This window comes from Haemorhous mexicanus, chromosome 17 (assembly GCF_027477595.1).
Source record: "Haemorhous mexicanus isolate bHaeMex1 chromosome 17, bHaeMex1.pri, whole genome shotgun sequence".
In the NCBI taxonomy this organism is placed as follows: domain Eukaryota; kingdom Metazoa; phylum Chordata; class Aves; order Passeriformes; family Fringillidae; genus Haemorhous; species Haemorhous mexicanus.
Genome location: NC_082357.1, coordinates 9,845,620 through 9,867,513, shown reverse-complemented (window position 1 = coordinate 9,867,513; position 21,894 = coordinate 9,845,620). Strand labels below are relative to the sequence as shown.

The window sequence follows — 21,894 nt, the reverse complement described above, 5'->3', positions numbered from 1 at the left end:
TTTCCTATAATTGCTATGAACCTTACCAAGGAAACACTTCAAGATTGATTTCCTTTACCACCTCTCCTTACTGTTGGATAAAAAGATATTAAATTAGTTTAGAAATATAACATCAAAAATGCAAGACAAATACAGAACACCTTGTCAATGCATGCCTTCATCTGCAAGCACTATGAAGCCACACTTGAGAAGAGCAGCCTCATTCCTATCCATCAGGGCCCTGGAACCTGACAGCTCCCCAGCCACCCAGGCTGGCAAACTTCCACTGCATGCCCACAAATTGGAGCAGTTTTGCTCAAGGAATCCAATCTAGTCTTGCTAGAACCTGCCCATCACCACCCAGCATTCCAGCTTCCTCCCCAAAGGAGAATTTATTACAGGTATACTTCATGAAAGATTCTATAAAATTCTTTACAATAACTACACTTTCCTCCCTTTTCTGTGGATCCCATCTTTCCTATTACAAGCAACACACATAAAAATGTTTCTCCCTTGCCAAAGCAGCAACCAGTCTTGCTAGGTGAACAACTGTGGGATTCTAAAGTAATTTTGAAACCAGTTAGCAATCACTGTATGAAAAGCCCATTAAATTCCTCTCAAGTTTTCAATCCATATGTATCAGTCCAAGTGTTACAGTCAACTGCAAAAACTGCCAAGGTCCAGAATGGAGCCCACCACCACCTGCCAGCCCCAGCAGAGGAAATCAAAGCAACCTGTCATGGGACACAAGAGAGACACTCACAATATGGCTGAATTGTTTTTTAAACACAACCCATGACTCCTAACCCTGCAAAATAACGTCACAGGTTTGTCTTCAGACAGGTTTAAAACCTGCCCAGAATGACAGAGAAGGTTCAAGCTGAACCAGTCTCATTGTCATCCACAGGGAAGATATTCACAGGAAGGGAAAACAACAAAGGGCTTGTAGCTTTCCCCCAGCTCCTGCTGCTCAGACAGGTGATGATACAGGACATGTTGCAGCCTAAGAACCTGTTGCACTCAAACCCACCAGGCACACATTATTTCAGGCAGGACGAAGTCCTCCCAGCAAAAGTGATGCCAGTGAAACTGGAAAAGGCACCTAATGAGGCCCTAAAGTTTCAATACTAAATATCCATCAATAAAGTAATCCAAATACATTGTCTCTTACATGGGCAAAGACACAGGAGAAAGCAGCAGCTTCATTTCCTGGAGTTCATTGGGTTTCCCATGACAGCATCTGGACAGTTGGCTAAACTTGAGATAACATCCCATGTATACATACTGTGGCCTAAACATAACCAAAACCTACGTATAAAATTACAGCATCTCATTCATGTTGTATGAGCCCAATATCACAGCATCATAAATATTTCTCTTAGCAGTACTACAGTTAGCACAGCTAATTCAGTCTTTTAAATTATAGAATAAAAAAAACCAAAGCTGAACAACAACACTTTAATACTATGTCCTGCAATTTGTCCAATCAGCTTTTCATTTTGAGAATAAAGCTTTTTACCAGTGCCATGGAAGTTATGCTTTGTTCCCCCATCTTTGTAAGGTACATGCATAGTTCTCATAGGAAAGAGAAAATTGTATGAAAAGAAATAAAATTTGACATTTGACATTTCCCTTTAAATAGAAAAATTAACTGCATTTCAAGAAAAGTAAGACCCAGGAAAGACATTATAAAATCCTTCATACAGAACTGATTCTACTGCCTTACCTTACAGCTCAATGACAATTTAATATTATTTGGATAAACCTCAAGTATTTTCTAAATGAAAAAATTATCATGTAGCATCAAAGGAAATAAAGATTTGACTGACAGTTTTCTCTTTTTCAGAAGTTCACTTTTACACAAAGTATGAAAGACCTCAAAGCAGGCTGATGGAGGGAGTGACTTATGAACAATTCCTAAATGTTCTGGGAAGGAAAAACTGGGAAAGAGACACAGGTCCAAAATTAAAGGAAGTATGGGTTCCACTCCCAGTTTTGATACTTCATGTGGAAGAGCAGCCAAATTACCTAATCTTTGTGCTTCCTATCTTTCCCTCCCCACTGCTCCTGCTCCTCCCTCAACATCTTGTCTAGTTAAGCTGTACAACTCCTCACGGCTAGAAGGGAAGCTCAGCACACATTGTAACCAACCCAACCCTAACAAAATTCAGTCTCAATACAATGTTATGTTTGCAAGTCCCAATGAAACAATAAATATGAATCAAAGACAGTTGGTACCTGTGAATCCTAATAAACCTCTGATCAGTCAGTCCTATGACTGCGAGGACATATTGTTTAGTTTGTGCCTTTAAGACAAACAGGAAAATAAGCAGGGAAATCGAAGGAACTCAGCGTTACCTAACACACGAGAGAAATAAATGTGAACTACATGACTATTTAGAGAGCCTGGCCCGGGGGGGCCGGGGGGGAAATCCGACTAATCTGACCGGAAAACAGGCAAGTGCCGTCTGCCCTGAAGAGCCTCCACCCAGGAACGGGAGTCCCGGTGATTCACAGGCAAAACCAGAAAAAAGAAAAATCCCGCCGAGCTCAGAACAGGTGAGAGCAGCAGCACTACAGGCAGAAGGTCTGCGGTAAACACACAGACAGAACAAGCCCGCAGCTCAGTGTCAGGGGTCCGAGCGATCCACAGCGGGATATCGCTCGCTGCCAGCGGCAGAGCCGTGACCTACAGCCGGGGAGCCCCATCCGCCCGCCGTGCCCTTCCCGACGCTTCGGCGGAGCCCTGCCCGCAGCACGGGGGAGGGACGGGGACTCGGAAACCCGCAGTGCCGCCGCTCCCGGGCCCCGCCGCGGAGCCGCACGCCCAGCCCCGCTCCCCCGCGCTCACCTGCACCTGCTGGCGGCAGCGGAGCCGCCTCGCCGCTCCCCACGAGCGGCCACAGCAGAAGGACGAGCCCGAGCAGGTGTCGCGGGCCGAGGAGCCGCGGGCCACCGCCCCCCCGCCGCCGGGCGCTCCCGCCGAGCCCCCCGCGCTGCCGCATGCCGTCCGCTCCCGGACCGAGGCCCGGCGCCGAACGAGGGGCTCGAGGTTCTCAGCGACTCCGGGCAGCCCTCGCGGCAGCCGCCGCCCCCCGACTCCGCGGCATCGGCCCCGCCGCCGCTCCTCTCACAGAGCCCCACCGGCCGCCGCCGCCGCCGCCATCTTCCGGGCTACCTGACCGCGACAGGGCGGGGCGCGCCGCTGATTGACAACCTGAAGGACCAATCAAACCGCGTCTCGCGCTCAGGAGGCGGCTCCACCGGTTGGGAAGGTGCTAATCTGTGATTGACAGCTGTACCAGCCAATCGCTATGCAGAGGGCGAGCTAGGGCGGAGGAAGGCTGCGGCTCGAGAGTAGCGGCGCGCGGTTGCCAATCAAGCCGCGCTCCGACCGGTTGGAGGGGGGCGGGGCGTCTCTCAGATTGACGGCTCCTCCCGCCAATCCGCTGACGGGGCGGAGGGGAAGGTGGGGCTTGGCCGAGCCCGCGCGCAGGACTCGAGGGCGCGGCGGGAGCAGCTCCCCCTGGCGGCTGAGTGCCCCCTAAAGGCCGGAGCGGGCGTGGAGCCTCCTCAGAACTGCCTCGGGACTGACCGGCCTTGCGGGAGCACAGAGCCCGGCCATCCCTCAGGATCAGCCCTGCGGGAACAGAAAGTCCCGGCCATCCCTCAGGATCAGCCCTGGGAAGCACAGCCCCTGCTGCCATCCCTCAGGATCAGCCCTGGGGAGCACAGCCCCTGCTGCCATCCCTCGGGATCAGCCCTGGGGAGCACAGCCCCTGCTGCCATCCCTCGGGATCAGCCCTGGGGAGCACAGCCCCTGCTGCCATCCCTCAGGATCAGCCCTGGGGAGCACAGCCCCTGCTGCCATCCCTCGGGATCAGCCCTGGGAAGCACAGCCCCTGCTGCCATCCCTCGGGATCAGCCCTGGGGAGCACAGCCCCTGCTGCCATCCCTCGGGATCAGCCCTGCGGAGCACAGCCCCTGCTGCCATCCCTCGGGATCAGCCCTGCGGAGCACAGCCCCTGCTGCCATCCCTCGGGATCAGCCCTGGGAAGCACAGCCCCTGCTGCCATCCCTCGGGATCAGCCCTGGGGAGCACAGCCCCTGCTGCCATCCCTCGGGATCAGCCCTGCGGAGCACAGCCCCTGCTGCCATCCCTCGGGATCAGCCCTGCGGAGCACAGCCCCTGCTGCCATCCCTCGGGATCAGCCCTGCGGAGCACAGCCCCTGCTGCCATCCCTCGGGATCAGCCCTGCGGAGCACAGCCCCTGCTGCCATCCCTCGGGATCAGCCCTGGGGAGCACAGCCCCTGCTGCCATCCCTCGGGATCAGCCCTGGGGAGCACAGCCCCTGCTGCCATCCCTCGGGATCAGCCCTGGGAAGCACAGCCCCTGCTGCCATCTCCTCGGGATCAGCCCTGGGGAGCACAGCCCCTGCTGCCATCCCTCGGGATCAGCCCTGGGAAGCACAGCCCCTGCTGCCATCCCTTGGGATGAGCTCGGCCTGTTCCTGCTGCTCTGCGGAGCTGATGAGCCCCAGGTCAGACCCTGGGATGGGCACACCACCCTCCCTCTGCGGCCGAGCGCTTCCAAGGCTGGAGGTGACCTTGTTGAATTATTGATACCATCAGGGTTTAGAAATAAAGATTATTCTCGTTTAGGTCTGTGATTATGCTGAACTTGGAGTACATGAAAATGAGGTGTCAGCTCTAAGCAGCATAAATGGAAGTGTTAATCCTAAGCAATCAGGGCTCTCTGCAGTGAGGAAACAGGGAAATACCATATGACTAACAAACTCGATTTCCATTTTCCAAATAATTTAACAAAAAGGCTAATTATGTCAAGATTATATAATGACTTTGGGAGCACAGATTGTCCAAAGAAATGTACAATGAGTGCACCCCTGGGAATACATGAAAGGAAAGTTTAGTGTTCAAAGTAATATTTGGACCATGGGGTCCAGGAAGACAAAACATAAACCTAAATCCCTGCTGTCCCTCTGAATTTGTTCTACCATGAGGATATACTTGAATCAAACTATTCTTACCAAGTGTGTGTTTAACCTCAGTCTTCTCTCTTCTGTCTGGGTGAAGACACTAATTGTGTTATCAAATGACCCATACTTTTTGAAACATTCTAATTAGTTTTCCTTCCAAAGGAAATATTTTACTTGAATAATAAAATTGAATACAATCATCTCTTTTGTTGCTTTAGTAAATTATTACTAATTCATTGTCCTATTTATAATGAATTAATTTCTAAAATAATCCCAGAATATTGTTTATCTGGTTGTCCGTGGATGTCATGGATGGGAGGCAAAATGTGACCCCTTCCCTTTAAAATTAGTGATATTTTATGTACAATACATAATATGTATGACATGATTTTTTCATGTACAAACAGCTATTTAAATAGCTCCTTGCTGCTGTAATACTGAGGCTGGTGATGACAAAGCTGGGTCTTTTTCTGTATGTACTGTAAATATCCAGTGGAAACATCAAGGTTAGTAATCTATCCTTCACTCTATCCCATCTCCCATGAGCATGGACATCAGGGCTGGAGCCCCTGGACATGAGTGTGGCTCCTTGCAGCTGATGCTTTGTAGTGATGATTTGTAGTGATTGTAGTCATGCTTTGTAGTGATGATTATTCAAACAACACCAAACAAACACCATGTTTCTGTGTGTAACACAGGCAGATCCCGTGTCCTGATCCCTGCAGAGCCTTGGGTCTGAGCTACTTCTGAGCTCTGCCACAGACCTCATGCAAATTTCACACAGAAAAAACATTGAGATTGATAGCAGCTACAGACATGAAGTTTAAACATTCCTTTGTAGCCTTCCAGCAGGTCTACAGTGCAAGGGTGTTCTCATTTCTTTGCTGAAGACAATTCACTGCATCTCAGCACAGCAGGCTGCTTGATTTCCCAACCTAGCCTATCATAATTGGATGCTGGGCCTTTGATGTAATTTCCTGATAAAACATCATGTTGTAATATCATCTGGGGCATTATGGCAGCATATCATTACAAGGACCTGTTAGAGCACTATTCTGTAATGACAGGACACTTAAGGTTTGCTGTGAATTAGTCACTGGTAGAAGTTAAATAACCAAACCTTCCAATCCTTTGTTCTACATGTTAGTCACAGTTTACTCCCCATCTTCAAATACACCACGAACATCAAAAAAATCCAAGGGTGCAAACCCTCATCTCCTATCTCCATCCTCAGGAATGCTAGATTCACTCATTTACAATTTCTGCAATTAAACATCTGTGGCAACTACACGAGACTAATGGGATGAGCAACATAATAGCAAGTAATCCAAAAGGTACTTACAAAGAAAAGCTATTTACTTAAACCAAACTCTTCCTGTACACAAAATGGGACGTGTCACCACATATCACTGCCTCGTGTTTCTTCATTATGCACTGTTATCATGGCCAAATTACTGAAGCTGCTGTTCAGCGTGGGAGGTGTTAAAACCTTTTTTTAGAGACAGATAATTGGATCAACGAAAGGATGTTGATACTTTTATTTTCAGTTGGTTTTCTTCAATATTTTTGATAACATTATTCATGCAGAAGGAATATTTGTCTAGCAGGCTCAGTGAGCTGCCAGAGGGGTGTTAAGGGTCCTCAGTGTAACTGTGAACAAAGCCCCAAAAGAATCACAATCCATTTACTACAAAACAGCATCTCCAAGCACCAGGAACTGAGCTGATCACAGGACCCAGCTCCTATTCCAGATCACTGTTTTAAGCACAAAGATTGGCTTCTCTATTTAGGAATACTGAGACACACTCTGCTCTCCCTCACATCTCCTGCTTTCAAATACAACCTTTCTTTCCCTGTCAGTGCTGTCTTTTTGTATTTAACAAAGTGATCTGCTTCTCCACCTGACAGAGACAAAATAAATATCACTGGTTTTAACCTCCACCTTCAGTCATCAGTGACCTAATAGTGGTATGGTATAACTGGAGGCTTTTTTCTCCATTCCAAAGTCTAGCATTCAGAATTTCACATTTTAAGGAAAATTGGCTGAAGAAAACTGCATTTAAAAGTTACACAGTAAAAGAAATCTTCTCATTTGTGTCAATTGTTTTCTCTTTGTATCTATCTGTCATTCTAAAATGGGTCTAGGTCAGAACTCTCTGATTTCTTCCCACAAATCATTAAACTTGGACGTGGAGAAACAAACCTCTGGATTATATGATATTGCTTATTTTCAATTGCTGGTAGAAAATTCAGTTTGCATTAATTTTAAAATGTGTTAAATAGAGATAAAACACCTCTTTTTAAATCCATTCCTTGTAAATCATTAAGGAATTACATTCTTCTTGGGAAATATTTAATATTTGGATTTGCATCTGCCACTAACATCCTGAAAATTTAATACAGGTTTCATTTCTGTTGACTCAGGAATACTTAGTAGATTTTTATGAGCTTGATTAGGAAGGTTCTGCTTACTTTGACTTCAAACACACTTTCAGTAAGTTTTAACATTAGGATATGAAAATGGATTATAATGGTAAATGTGTCTTATTCAATTAATTTAAATTTACTTTATTAAATTATGTTCATTTCAGTTTTGTCCACTGAACCATTATAAGGAATCAATGTAGTTAGTTAAAAGAATTAATTTTTGTGAAGAAGAACTTAAGTACTTCCTCAGAGAAGTATAAGTGCCCACATCAGTATGAATTTATTCTCAGCAGGATTCCATCCTGATTTACAAAAACAGAGTCACGAGTGGGTACATTTCTTTCCCCACATGTTACTCTCATGATGTTGCCATCCAAATTGTCAATTCATGCCAATTTTGAAGCTGCTTTTTATGCCACTGACAACTACCTAATGCTGAAATAAAAAGCTATGTCTGTGGTGATAAATCTCTATTTTAAAGCTTCCTATACAATCTTCCTCCAAAATTGTAAGAGGGAAATTATATGTGACTACTCCCTCCTCAGGTACAGGAGATTTAAATAGTTTCCATTAACACAAAAGGAAATGCAAAGTTATGATTTTTGTGTAAAGAAGCTCTTGTAAAACTTTCTCAGCTACATTAGAAATTCCTTCCACCCTCTTCTATTTATTTTTAGCAAATATTAAACTCTGTGGACTATTACATTTTGCTCCAGATGCAGCAAAGCAGGACTGAATAGAGTGAGAAACCATTTAACCAAATGAATGCCTAATGGAGTCCTGATCTAAATATACATTGTATGTGTGTCAAGGGGAAAAAAACAAAGCAGAAAGAATATTCTCACAAACAGACCAAGTAAGAAGCAGGAGATCAAACAAGGAGGTTGCAGTTCAGCATCTCCTCATGCAATACTTCCATGAAGGCAACAGCTGGGGAAGGTGCTCAGCAGCTCTCAGGAGCTTGTCCTGTCTGAGATGGCTCAGAAAAGCAAATGTCACCACGTGGGGCTCTGGGTGTTCTTGCACTGGAGGTGTAGGTGACAACAACAGCACTTCTGCAGAGGAACAGTTCAGCACCACTTCTGCCTAAGTGTAAGGGTTTAGTAAAGCTACCCACAAGGTACAGAACCAGGCAGTGCCTCTGAGAAACAAACCATCTCCAGGCTGCAGAATGCTCCTGTAATTAGCCATGTTTAACTAAGTATTTGCTGATGTAGACGCTGCTTACAGAATGCCAAAAAAGCATTATCTGCTTCTAGACCTCTTGAACAGCAGGAATCTCTTCATCACAAATCCTTTCAATGAAGGAAGGCAAACTTTTGAGTGTAAGATAAAACATGATTTGCATGTCTGTCTAAATAGGAATCTAATACTAAATTTTGATTAGTGTTATATGTCACCACTTGAATGTGTCACCTACTGAAAGCCAAAAATTGTTTGGAGTCCTACCAAACAGGGAATTCTTGATCAGCCTGTCTATTAAGGTAGTCTTTTTCATTTCCATACCACTTTATACCAAACTAGAGAAAACAATCAAGAAAAAGTCTCATACAAGTACTAGTTCTCATTAACATTGAGCAAGCTGAAATTCACTGAAGATTAAAGGACATTTTTTTTACATATGCAGGCACTCACCTTTCATTTTAAATAGCCTTAATAACCCAATCCTATGCAAGAGCTCTAAAATTAAACAAGAAATTACCTTAGATCACTTGCATTTCCTTTCAACAGTCTCTCACTGGCTTCCACACTCAATTTTAGTGAAAGCATAACCAAAGGCTTCAGGGTAAGAACCCTCTGTGTAAGGGAGGGAAGCTCATCCCAATTTGAAAATAATTTGTAATACTGACAAAAGGAATTTTTAAAAGAAGCACTTGGATGTGGAGGGCAGATCCAGAAAAGGATAAAAGAACAGAGTAAGGAAGCTGCTAACAGAAGGACAATTGGTGTCTCAACGCCTTCAGCTGAAGTGCACACCTGGAAGAAAAGCACAAGGACCAAGATTGAGAGGAAGGTGCAGCTCATTGCTGCACTGCAAGGGAAGGATGTACCTTGTACTGAAATTTGATGCTTTCTTATGTATTTTTCTCACATTAATGAATGTTGTCTTCCAGAGCACTGATATTTCAACATGAACAATTACACAGAGAATTGGGTGAATCAAGACAACTTAAATAGGATCAGGAAGAATTTTGTCAATTGTGGAAGGATTACAAACCAATATGTCCTGCACACATAAACTGGAAAACAAAATTTTTGATATTTTCATTATTTTTAATAATTGTTGGTCCAAAAGATCACATTCAGAACAAGAACCTTTTCAGAAGGTAACAACTGGTTATAAATTTCTGTGCTATTTGTTAATCAGTAGAGAAAGAGGTATAAAATACTTCAGTGCAAATTTATTAGAGAAAACAATAAAAACTAACAAGCAAAGCTTATGCCACAGACAAGGAACAACTCACTAAAAACAAATATCAGATGCATTTTAAAAAACCTTGGCCCTCTTAAGAACAGCACCTTACTTTAAAAGTTTACTTATTAACTGGTTACTTTCAAAAACAAACCTGAAATATGCAACTCATTTTCCTTATCCTTGCAGTCTGAGAGTCCAAAGGTCATCCAAGAATCAAAGCCCTCCTATCTTCCACAATCCCTTTATCTTTTTAATAAAGCTAATTCAACAGAAACAGGTTTACAAAATTATTTACATTCTGTAGTCTTACAGATGAAGTTGCTTTTCAAGGCTTTGACCAAAGTGAAAAGCTCTAATTTCATTCATTAACTGTCAATAGTTACAATTTTGCTCTCCAGTCCCAGAAAAGAAAAATTGGTCCAGATAAAAAATGCATTTATCTTCACAGGGAGCTGGTGTTTTCTTTTTATATCAAAGCAATGTAAAAACCAACAAATATACCTTAGTGGAATGTTTATGGTATATCAGACAATACAGAATCTAAATGACTTCTGAAGAGTAGAAAGGAGTTTGATGACAATTTGCTGACTATATATGAATCTCATTAATCAACCTCTATATTCACTGAGTAATCAGGAATCAATGGTAGCTGTAAAACACATTTTATTCTTCATATTTTCAAATGTAAATTATTTGAACATGAAGAAAATTCAGTCTAAAGGTCTAAAGCTAATCAAAGCCCACTATAGTATGTTGAGCAGGAGGATCTCTTTCATATCTGTGTACAATACAAAAGGGATGTGAACTCCAGAGGGTACAGTGACTACCACTGCAAATTGAGAAAAAATATTGTAAGAGATTAAACTACATATGAAAGCAGTTATCAGCACCTTTGCCAAAAGTTTACTGCCTCTGCAAGTGTGTGCTACTGTGGCTAAGTAATTTTGACCATCCAAATGTTTTAGAACATGGCAGGTGACATACCTGCTCCAAGACATTAGAAAATGTTCATGTCACATCTGCTTGGAACTTCCTTTAATGCCAAAGCAGACTAGGAATTTTAAAAGATAACAAACCCCCACAACTTTGTGTCATGATGTACCACATAAACATGAGGAATTATTTCCTCTTGGGTTATGGGCATGTGCCATCAGCACACTGCTGGAAAACTGCCTAACAAGCTGACAGCTTCTGAATTCCCCTTGTGTGAGCAGAGCTCAGGTTATCTATTTATAAAGTCCTACCACAGGTGTTGCCTACGGTGGCATATTACAATAAGCAGCAGTTAAAGAGCTTTTCTCATTTTGAGGCGACCCAGGTGCTCAGTTGTGTCCTGTCATTCTTTTTAGTCAGTGCTCTCAATTAGAAATTTGGAGAGCCTGGCATCTGGCACAGGAAGACAACAGAAATGAACATTACCATTTCCCAGGGGTCATGGATTAAACATGGCTTGCACCTGCTCTGCTTACTGCTGAGCTGGTAAAAGCAAGATTATAACTTTTATCCTTTCATTGGTTAAATTTTACAGCTTAACTACCCACCAAAGTATAGACCACTTTTTAATTTGAGCAACCACTAGATATATTTATTTTTCTTAAAGACATGTCTCAAAAAGCTGATTCTCTGAACGTAGGTACAAAAATATTATTTTTATCCAGCAAATTAACACAAGTCATATTACATTCCCACACATTAAATACTCCAGTCATACTAGAAAATATTGCAATGCTCTCTGTGCATCAGCAGTAACATCAGTGTGTGATATCTGATTTTTCCTCTGCCTAGATTTGTTTATAGTTGTTGGAGATAAGGACAGTTACAAGAGCTTTCCTTGTCACTGGCTGGTCCTACCACTGGCAAAGGGCTTGGACACCCATCCCTGCTGCATTGTGCTTTTCTCCAGCTGGCAAACATGAGCCTGGCAGCCATCTGTTAACATTCTCCATGCTGATCTAGATTCCCTGCCTGGGCAGACCCACTGCAGAGGAAATATCCACTCTGGGATTCCTGGTCTCATGTACTGTGAGCCTTATCCTGTAGCTGAGGTGCTAATGGGAGAGAAAATGGAGAAGTGTGCTGGTTTGGCTGGGATAGAGTTAATTTTCATCACAGTAGCCGCTATGGGGCTGTGTTTTGTATTTGTGCTGGAAACAGTGTTGATAACACGAGATGTTTTTGTTATTGCAGAGCAGAGCTCCCACAGAGTCAATGCCTTTCCTGCTCCTCACCCCACACACCTGCCAGGAGAAAGGGGGTGCACGAGGAGCTGGGAGGGGACATGGCCAGGACAGCTGAGCCCCACTGACCCAGGGGATATCCCAGACCACAAGGCTTCATGTTCCATGTTTAAAGCTGGTGGAAGAATAGAGCAGGGGGACTTTCAGAGTGGTGTCATTTGCTTTCCCAAGTCACATGTGATGGAGTTCTGCTTTCCTGGGGTGGTTGAACCTGACTGCCCTTGGGAAGTGGTGAATGAATTCCTTGTTTTGCTTTGCTTGCGTGTGTGAATTTTCTTTACTCATTAAACTGGCTTGATATCAACTCATGAGTTTCCTCAATTTTACCCTTTCAATTCTCTCCCCATCCCACCAGGCAGGCATGAGTGAGTGGCTGCATGGGGCTGAGTTTCCATCTGGGGTTGAACCACGAGAAGGAAGGTCTCTAGAACATCAAGCTGATCACTGCAAGGCAGTGATCCTGTCTGTGCCCCACTATCACCTGCCAATGACTCCCAGAGAGATCTGAACCAGTTCCAGCCTGAACCCAGGCTCACCTCTGCTCTGGTGCTGTGGCACTTATGCAGGTGGCTCAGTTAATGCACACAGCTCTCCCTATAGAGCAAACTCTGAGTGAGAAACACTCAGGAGCTCTGTCACAGATTGGTTTAATGTCCAAAGAGCTCACCAAGGGAAATTGTTTCCCATATGTGCTCTAACTTCTTTTCTGCTCTGTCTTTCCTGTCCTTGTCTGGAATGCACTTTGTCCACTACTGAGAAACTCAGTGTCTCTCCAGATGGCTCTGGCTATTTTCTTCCCTTAAGCAGAGTTTTGTGCTGCTGTATAGAACTGCATGACATTACAGAATATGAGGGAAAGTATGTTTAGTGCTGTGCAATGAAAACACAATGCTCCCTGTTAGAGGCAAAAATCTAAATAAGACATAGATACAAAGGTCACCATTTGGAACACAGCATGTAGATAATAACTTACAGTTTTGCTGATTCTATGATGAAGGAATCTTGCATTTAATGATTTCTAGGTATATATAGACCATTCACATAGAGAAAGAATATTCATTCGTTCAGAGGACCAATAAATCAGTTGTTATACACTGAAAATGGCTTGACAGCAAACATTAACCCAGTTATGTTTTATCTTATTGCTACTACACAACAAGCAATTAGCACAAGCACTTGTGATAATTACAAATTAAAATATGCAATTGGTCATGCATTTTGTGTATGTAATTTCAAGTCTAATTCATCATCTGGCCTGGGAACAACTATCATATATAGCCACATTTATTTACAGAAAGAGACTCTTATACTGCAACTGATTGTTTTGTGCAGTGATTTCAGCATAAAGGGGACACAGTCAAATGTCAAATGGATTTGAAGTGGAACAGTCATTCCTGTGTTCTCTGTCTACTACATTATTATTGATATGCTTTTGCTTTTTGCTTCATGGAACTGTATTTGGCAGAAGAATCCTGCCTAATCTCAAAAAATATACAAATTACTGAGGAAGGATGGAACAGAAATGCACAGACAGGTACATGTGTAAGAATGCATACAAAATCCCAATGAAACAATGCCTACATTAGTGCTACAAATTCCATAAGCCTTTAAGCTGCCAGAAGAATCCCTCATTGATTCTGCCCTTTGTTGAATGCTACAGACTCCACAGCACTTCTGGCCATTCACACAGGGAAGGGTCAGCCCCTGAGACTGATAAGATATTGCAAAGATTACTAGAAAGAAACACACCCACTTAAAAAGAACATGGAAGAGAACAGTGCCTTTCAAAAGGAACTACAAGGAGCAGAAATCAGAATCTCCAGCTATGTTTAGAAGCACAATATGATCCTATTTACACAAAGGCCTCTACCCAAATAAGTTGAGGAAACTCCCATTCCCAAAATTAGGAAAAGAAAATGTAACTTGCATTCACTTAAGACTCCTTTCAGACTTGCTCATCTTTCATTATACAGTTTTGTAGATAATTAGTTCCTAACTGAGAAATTAAAGATGAAGCACACTAAGAGTGAAATAAACACAGTATGGGAATGAGATGAGAACCTAAGGAAAATTTCATATCACGTTTCCTGAAAGTGAGCTTCTGTCAGAAAGATGATCATGACTGCATTAACAAGCCCCCTAGTTATTCCCAGCAACACGACTTTCAACAGCCTTTGATACACATAATGACAGCTTTGCAGCATTAAAGCTTAATTTGGGGTGAATAGAATTCCTCCTTGATTTTTCTCTCCACAGACTCTGGTGCAAATAATTCCCCTGACACTGCTGCTATTAAAACCAGGTAGGTTGAATTAAAGCAGTTAATAACAAATATGTGTGGACCACAAGGCTTTTTCCCCCAACTGCAGTAGCCTGTGCATAATTTTACATAGAATCAATTTACTCTTGTTAAAAATACTACATGGTTCATGTAATAAGGGGTCGGAATTCTTGGTTCTACATAAATATATAATAACAGCCTTATGAAGAAAATGGCTGCTGAAAAAAGTCAGGACTTTATGTATCTTTCAGAAATGAGAACTGAATCTAGGTCAAAACTGAAGCTTTAAATAAATACCATAAATAAATTGAAGTCTAGACTGTCTAGTTCTGTAAACAGGAAAGATTATTCTGTATTTTCTGTGACATTTAGTTCACATTTCAATACAGTTTGGAACAAAGGAGTGTGTGATCACTCATAAAGCATTTTCCCTAAATGCTAATGAACCCATGGTGAACTAAAAAACAGGAAAGATGCTGGGACCTTCCTTTCTGCTTAACCCTCAAGCAACGATCCCCTGGAAATTCACATTGTGCATCTTCAGATTACAGAATGAGATGTGAGATATTGAATAAGGCTTCTCTATCTCACAAGCCAAATAAGTCTTTGCACTTTGATTCTGCAGTCAGGACTTGAACTCAGTGCTGACTCATGTGCATCTTACAGGGTCACAGCCCTGATTTGGTAATACTGCCTGGCAGTCAGAACAAGAGTTTCCATTGCAAAGTTCATTTTATCAGAAAACCAATGTGAATATAATGCTTTGAAAAGAGCTGGATTGATGCTGCAGACTACAAACTGAAATAGTAATTGCCTTGACTGTAGAGGCACCAAAACAACATGCTTTTCTAAACCAATCAGTCACCCTGAATTGGACCTGGGACATATATTGGCAGTTAGGTACTATTAAAATACTGCTGGTATTAATTACAGTGTCATTAATACTGTTGTATCCTTGCCATCTCTATTAAGCTGTCACACATACTGCTGCATGTGCAAAACTCCCCCTGAGCTGGAGCTGAAAGATGATGTTCAGAAACAGAGCACACATTTGCCCAATTGTCTTCATCAGTTTTTAATTCTGGTAGTATTTGCAGTGACACTCTGCCTAAGAGCTGAAATCATGGACAAAACCCTAACTGCCCAATGGGGCTTCCAGCCCAGGTAGCATTATACAGACTGCACAGAATTCCTGCATGGAATTACTGCTATGACTCACACAAGCTGGACTGTTTGACCAGCTTTAGGTAAGACTCCAGTTCACTCTCCATCCTAAAACTGCAGACACAAGATCAAGTGTTTATTTCAGCAGCCACTTCCCACGTGCAATTCTTCCCCCAGGTGAAACAACCTGCTGTCTCAGCCACCTTTCCACACAGGCAAGCAAAAAGAACTCTTAGAAATGCAGGTGCCTTGCCAAGACAAGAAATTTCAGTTTGTTTCTTGACATTCTGCTAATGGGAAGAAGGCCTGTACACTTTGTTACCAGCAGGCCAAAAATTCTTTACCAACCATTCTATCTTAGAAACTACTGCACTGGTGGTGTGACTTGAAACCATATTGTCCTTTTGCAGTAATCAATCCCCAAACACCTCTAAAGATGTGCCTCTGACCAAATACCTCTTAAAAAATATTCTGAGCATCAAACAGCCCACAGAAATACCAATGGGACATTTCAATACTGAAATTGCTGTTCCTATCCTCTCTATTGAGAAATTACCTCCTAATAGCCTTTGAGGACTACTAATTAAGACCTACCAAATTGTTTTGCAGATACAATATGCCAGGAAAATGCCAGTCCTCTCTATTACATACTATAATGGAAAGGCATGAGAACAGCAATAAGGAAACATTGTCAAAAAATGTTACCAGACAACAGGAGAGCTATTGTATCTGAATTAATAATGTTGCAGTTAAAGAACTGTTCTTGCTTCATGCAGAAAGGCAGAAGTTCTGACCAGAGCTGCTAAACTGTGAACACTGTGGAACTGCTGGCCCTTTGAAGAGAACTGGGCTACTTTTGCTCTGATGGAATGGTTTGAAGATGAATCAGATACAAACTTACTGCTTTTCCTCCAATTCACCGAACCTTTTACTGCTGTCCTCCTGTCTAATTTAATTTTACATCTCTGAAAAATTAAGCATGATGCATTGCAGCCACTGGTAATGGCTGAAAGGGAGAGCATTCCTTGAGCTGCACAGCCTAAGTCTCATCCTCCTGTAGGAGACAGGAATTGCTCTTCAGCCTTGCTGCTATGCTTTGCCTCCAGGCTCCAGCTACAATGCGTGCTGCCCTTAGCTATTATCTAATCTAGAAATGCACAATATTTACTTTCTGAAAACAGTTGCTCCTGAGCCTATAATGGCAATTCTTCATTGTGCAAACATTTGGAAAATGCTTTGCATCATTCAGCTCTGTCTGGAGGCACTCCCAGCCACAGCAACTGGGTGTGTGCAGACACAAGTGACTGGGCCAAAAGAACTCCAGCAATGTCATTTCTCAACAAGTCCTTTATTTTTTGTTTGATGTTGCAGTCAGTGCCAAGAAGCAAATCTCTGATGGATTCAGGAGATCAAGGATGTAGGAGCATATTTCTCCCCTGGCTCTGCTGAAATTTATAACCTCAGTGAATGGCTTTGTGATATGGCTAAAATAATTTCTCTGAAGAACAAATAAGACATGCGGATTTGCTCAAGTAGATCTCTCCATAGGAGGTGCTCTGACTATTCTCTTTGGCTGTGAATTCCAGAAAAATACTGGAAATATGACATCCACAGGGGAACAAATCAATAAGCACAAAAATCAGTGGTTTTGTACTCTTTCTTCATATTAATACTTCTCTACTGAGAAGGTAGTCAGGGCCTGAAGACCTGTGGAGTCAGTGTTCACACAGGCAGCTAAGTTATCAAATGTCTATTTTCAGGTCATCTTTGATTGTGAAAAGGGCTTGGTGATCATCTGGGCATGGCAGGGCACAGCCTCCCCCTGGGCCTCACACAGGACATGCCCTTGAAAGTTGTCTTGCCCAGACAGAATGGCAATGCCAAAGGCAAGGTGAGATATCAGGAGCTCATCAGCAACTCTGCTGGAGCATGGACAGGTCTTCTGCATTTCTGCTGAGAACAGAAAATTCCCACTAAAGCAGTATGTAGGGAGTTTGTTAGGAAAGAGAAATGAGAGGAGAGGGAGGCTGTCACTGAATGTTGAGGAAATGATGGAGTATAAAGAAATCTGTGATCACACTGACCAAACAAATTCTGTTTGGGTGGAAAAAACTCGGACTAGGGATGACAAAAACTGCCCCAGCAGGATAGTGCTGAGGATCTTTTACAGCCTCCTTCCTCTATTCAAACTTGAATATAAATTATAAGAAAGGTAAAATTACAGGAAAGTAATTACTGCAATTCCTTGTTTAAGCAAGACTTTCACTTCCCAGACTTAAAGCAGAAAATTAATGCCACCAGTGATAGCAGAGCTCCATCAAAGACACAGGGATGGTATTAGGTGGTTTTCTTAAATAACAAACAGCTAACAAGAGATGGTGTTGCTTGAGAATAAGCAACGATCCTTTGCTTTGACTTTAGGCTAATAACAGATGGGATTGACAAATAAAGGAAGCAGTAGTCTAACAGAAATTACAAGTCTTAGGAAAAACAGAGTATATTTCTTCATGCAAAAAGCTATTGAGGAATATATACAATCTCCTCCCTAGCATACTGCAATAACTGGTACATGAATTTACAAGTAAAAGCAACCAGTGTTTAATGAATTTCAATGAAAGCTTGCCTAGGAATTTCAGCATAGCAAATACAATGTTTATATTCTGAAGTATATTTTTAGAAAGTATACATATTCTAAAATGTATTTTAAAAATTCAGTATAATGCCAAGTCTTAGAACAAATTAATTGTAGTGAGGCAAACAGAATGTGAGAAAACATACATGGTTTACCAGAGCAGAGGATATCAGACTGAGCTGGTGTATCTTGAGCAAGATAATTGTCTCTCTGGAATGAAATGCAGTGAAATCAGTCTATTGAAGTTCAAACAGATCATTTGATACAGTGCTCTGCAGGAATTCATTCCTGAAAGTGGAGGTGTTAGGGATTAATATAAAAACAATGTGAAGAAGGAGCAACAGGTTATAATAAAAAGGGAGTTACAAGAATGGAGCAAATTACCCAGCAGTGCTCCTCAGAGATCTCTCTTTGGAGCAATACCATATAATGCACATTTCCATGAACCAGGAACATCATCAGGCCCAGCCTCAAAAATTGTGCATGTGATAAAAAGCTGGAGAGTGTTGCTAGCCTTGAGGAGGACCAGGTCACCTCACTGGAATTAGATGACCTTCTTGCCTGCAGTGATGGAAATTTAATAACGTGAACTGCAAAGTCATGTTCTTGGGATTCATCAGCTGGAAGCAACAGAGAAGGAAAGAGATCTGAGTGTTCTGATAGACTGACAGTGTGCCAAATCTGCCAGCACAACACAGCTGTGGAAACAGATAATGTACTGTTCAGATGGGTTAGGTGAGATTTTTAGCAGAGAAGGAAATATTGGCACTTTTAGACAAGGCACTGGTAAGGTTTTGTGTGAAATATTTATACAGTTCCTGTCAACAGTGTTGAAAAAGATTAGCTTAAACTGGAATCAGTGCAGACTGGCTATTAAAGCAATTACAGAATTAGCAGTCTTAGGGAGAGATAAAAAGAACATGAACTTCTTCAGTGTGGCAGTGGAGAAACAATATGCAAGTCTTTTATAAATAGATCTTATGATAAATAGAGTGGGAAAAGAACTAAGTTAAAGGTTAACATGACTGAGATAAAACTTTTATAATCTGATCAACAAAATGTTTATACTGAAAACTACAGAAAACACTTGCAGCTATTGAAGGAGAGCACACTCTTGCATGGTGCTTCAAAGGGAGAAGTAAGGGCAAAGAACCTAAGCAATCTTAATGGAACTTGGTATTCCCACAGAAGAGTTTCATGACTGAGAAAATGAGTCTGTAGGCAATCAGTGTTTGGGATATACCAACAGAGGCTTGAAACAAGGCTTGATCTCTCTTGTTTTATATTTCTTGTGTGTGGATCCCATGCTTCACAGTTTTCTGATTCCCAAAGTGTTCCACCAGCCAGGGACCAGCAGGCTCCTCCCAGCACATCCTCATTGCTGCACAAGTTAGTTTCTGAAATTATTTCACATTTCTCTGAAATTCTGGGCCTTTGCCAGTTATTCAACTTCACCTCCAAAAAATTACATCTGCCTGGGAAGTGCAGGATGGATGTACATTGGATGACACATAGCCAAATGATGTATTTCTCCTCCCAGGCAGCTGGGATTTGCACCTGGCTGCACTGATGTGTAGAAGGATTTGTGTAGGTGTGTAGATGGACCAACTCCTCCTCTCCAGGCCCTTTCTGCAGCACTGGAGCACCTACCAGTGCAGTGTGGCTCCCCCTTTTCAAACCTAATGCACTCTGTTCCATTGCCCAAACTAATCATTGGATGACATTTTGTACAATCTTATTGCTGAATTTTCATTGCTCAAGTGCCTGTTTTTCCATTCTCGCTTATTTTGGTATAAATCTGGAGTAACTGTCCTGTAGGCTGGCCCCTGCTCACTGAAATTAAACATGGGTTACAGAAGACTGGAGAAACTTGGGTTGCTTATTATGTTCTTAAATACTCTTTACCTCCTAAGACTTCTATTCAGCATCAGCTGCCCAGTCCCCATCCCCTGAGTTATTGATTCTGCTCTTTTATGGAATGTGATAAAGCTGTGGCACTGCAGAAGTTCAAGGACACATTTCTGCACCTGCCAAGGGTGATTCTCTGAAATACTGCAGGCTGTATGTCTGCATTATTCCTTTCTCCACAGTTATCATCTTCCCCACCCTGTGTTATGAGGAAAGCCAGAGTAGTTACATAACATGTTCTCAACAGGAAGCCAAATAATTGCTAATGTTGTGTTTGTTTTATTTGTTTCTATGTCAAACTGAAATAAACAGCTCATATCCCACTGTGAACTACCTGGCCAAATGTAATCCTTTCTTTTATGTCTGAGAAATACCTTCAACACCTCAAACATTTGTGGAAACAGTAACAGTAGCAACAACACATGTGCCATGGTTTGATCTCACTCTATTATGTTGCATTTCAGCCCTTTCCCAATGATATCATAATGTGACTCTGGGGCTCTCACACAGCCTACTTGGGTTTTCCAACACATGAAATCATTTCTTATTTTTCTGGAGTTTTGAACATGAATTGTTATGAATAATTCCAATTTAATCACAAAATCCTGTGTAAGTTGTAGCCTATCAGGATAAGGTGATTTTTTTTCTCTTAGAATAAGCATAATTCCAATAGGCCCTGCCTGTGCACTTAGACACTCCTGTGTCCCAGTGGATATGACACTGCAGGATATTTCAAATCCCAAAGAACTGCTTTGTTTGAAATTGGGCTCTTCGTTCATCTGAGGATCCAATGTTTTTCTGCATAATAGTAGGCATCTACATAAGGTTTAGCATGGGTGATGTGAATCAGGTACTGATGCCAATGGGAGCTTTTCACAGCTTGATGAAAGAACCAAGACCTTAGGGGAAAATCCTTCTGGAAAGCTGAACCTCCACTGCAGAGAAATGCACCAGAAAAGATCACAGGGGAATGAAGGATCACGTACAAGACATCCTGGCAGGATGGAAAGGGTCTGGGTTATGTCGGAGCAGCTCTGTGCTCACCTGAGGGAGCCGGAGGAGTCACAGACTGAGGTGACACGAAACACCAGAGCAGCTGGAAGGGGCAGCCCTGGAAGCTTCCTTGACCTTGCTGCTGATATTTTGTCTCGCTTTTTGCGCTGCAGAGCAGAATTTAGTGTCCTATCAATAAATCCTCATATCCATCCTCCTGGCTGACTCAGCAGTTTAAAAGGGGTAGTTTTTTCCATAAAATACGATTTTCAAGTAGTTTTAGAGACTCAATTTTTTTTTTTTTTTTTTTTTTTCTTTTTACCTGATTACAACATCAGCTGCTCTGTGCCGCTCGCACGCAGAGGCCGAGGGCTGCCGAGTGTTCTGCGGAAAGGCAGAGCCCAGCACCTGATCCCGCTGCTTGATCCTGCTGTTTCCCAGCCCCGAGGGACGACCCAACCATCCTCCCTTCCCAAAAACCCCGCGGCCCCAGCACGGCAGACACGAGGTGGCGCTCAGCAGCCTCCCTGCGCAGGGAGCGGGGCATTCCAACAGCGGGATGGGAACCGCGCCTTCCCAAAGCGGGATGGGAACCGCGCCTTCCCAGCATCGGGATGGGAACCGCGCCTTCCCAGCATCGGGATGGGAACCGCGCCTTCCCAAAGCGGGATGGGAACCGCGCCTTCCCAAAGCGGGATGGGAACCGCGCCTTCCCAGCATCGGGATGGGAACCGCGCCTTCCCAAAGCGGGATGGGAACCGCGCCTTCCCACCGGCGGGATGGGAACCTCGCCTTCCCACCGGCGGGATGGGAACCTCGCCTTCCCACCGGCGGGATGGGAACCGCGCCTTCCCAGCAT

General features: G+C 43.0%; 1 protein-coding gene across 1 annotated transcript in view; it reads right to left on the bottom strand.

Moving 5' to 3' along the window:
• Nucleotides 1-3,152, bottom strand: part of LMTK2 (lemur tyrosine kinase 2) — a 41,997-nt gene extending 38,845 nt beyond the window's left edge. The window contains exon 1 of the mRNA XM_059861485.1: nucleotides 2,831-3,152. Within this exon, the coding sequence (XP_059717468.1) occupies nucleotides 2,831-2,984 (154 nt within the window). The 5' untranslated portion in view covers nucleotides 2,985-3,152. The remainder of the gene's footprint in view (nucleotides 1-2,830) is intronic.
• Nucleotides 3,153-21,894: the final 18,742 nt, after the last annotated feature.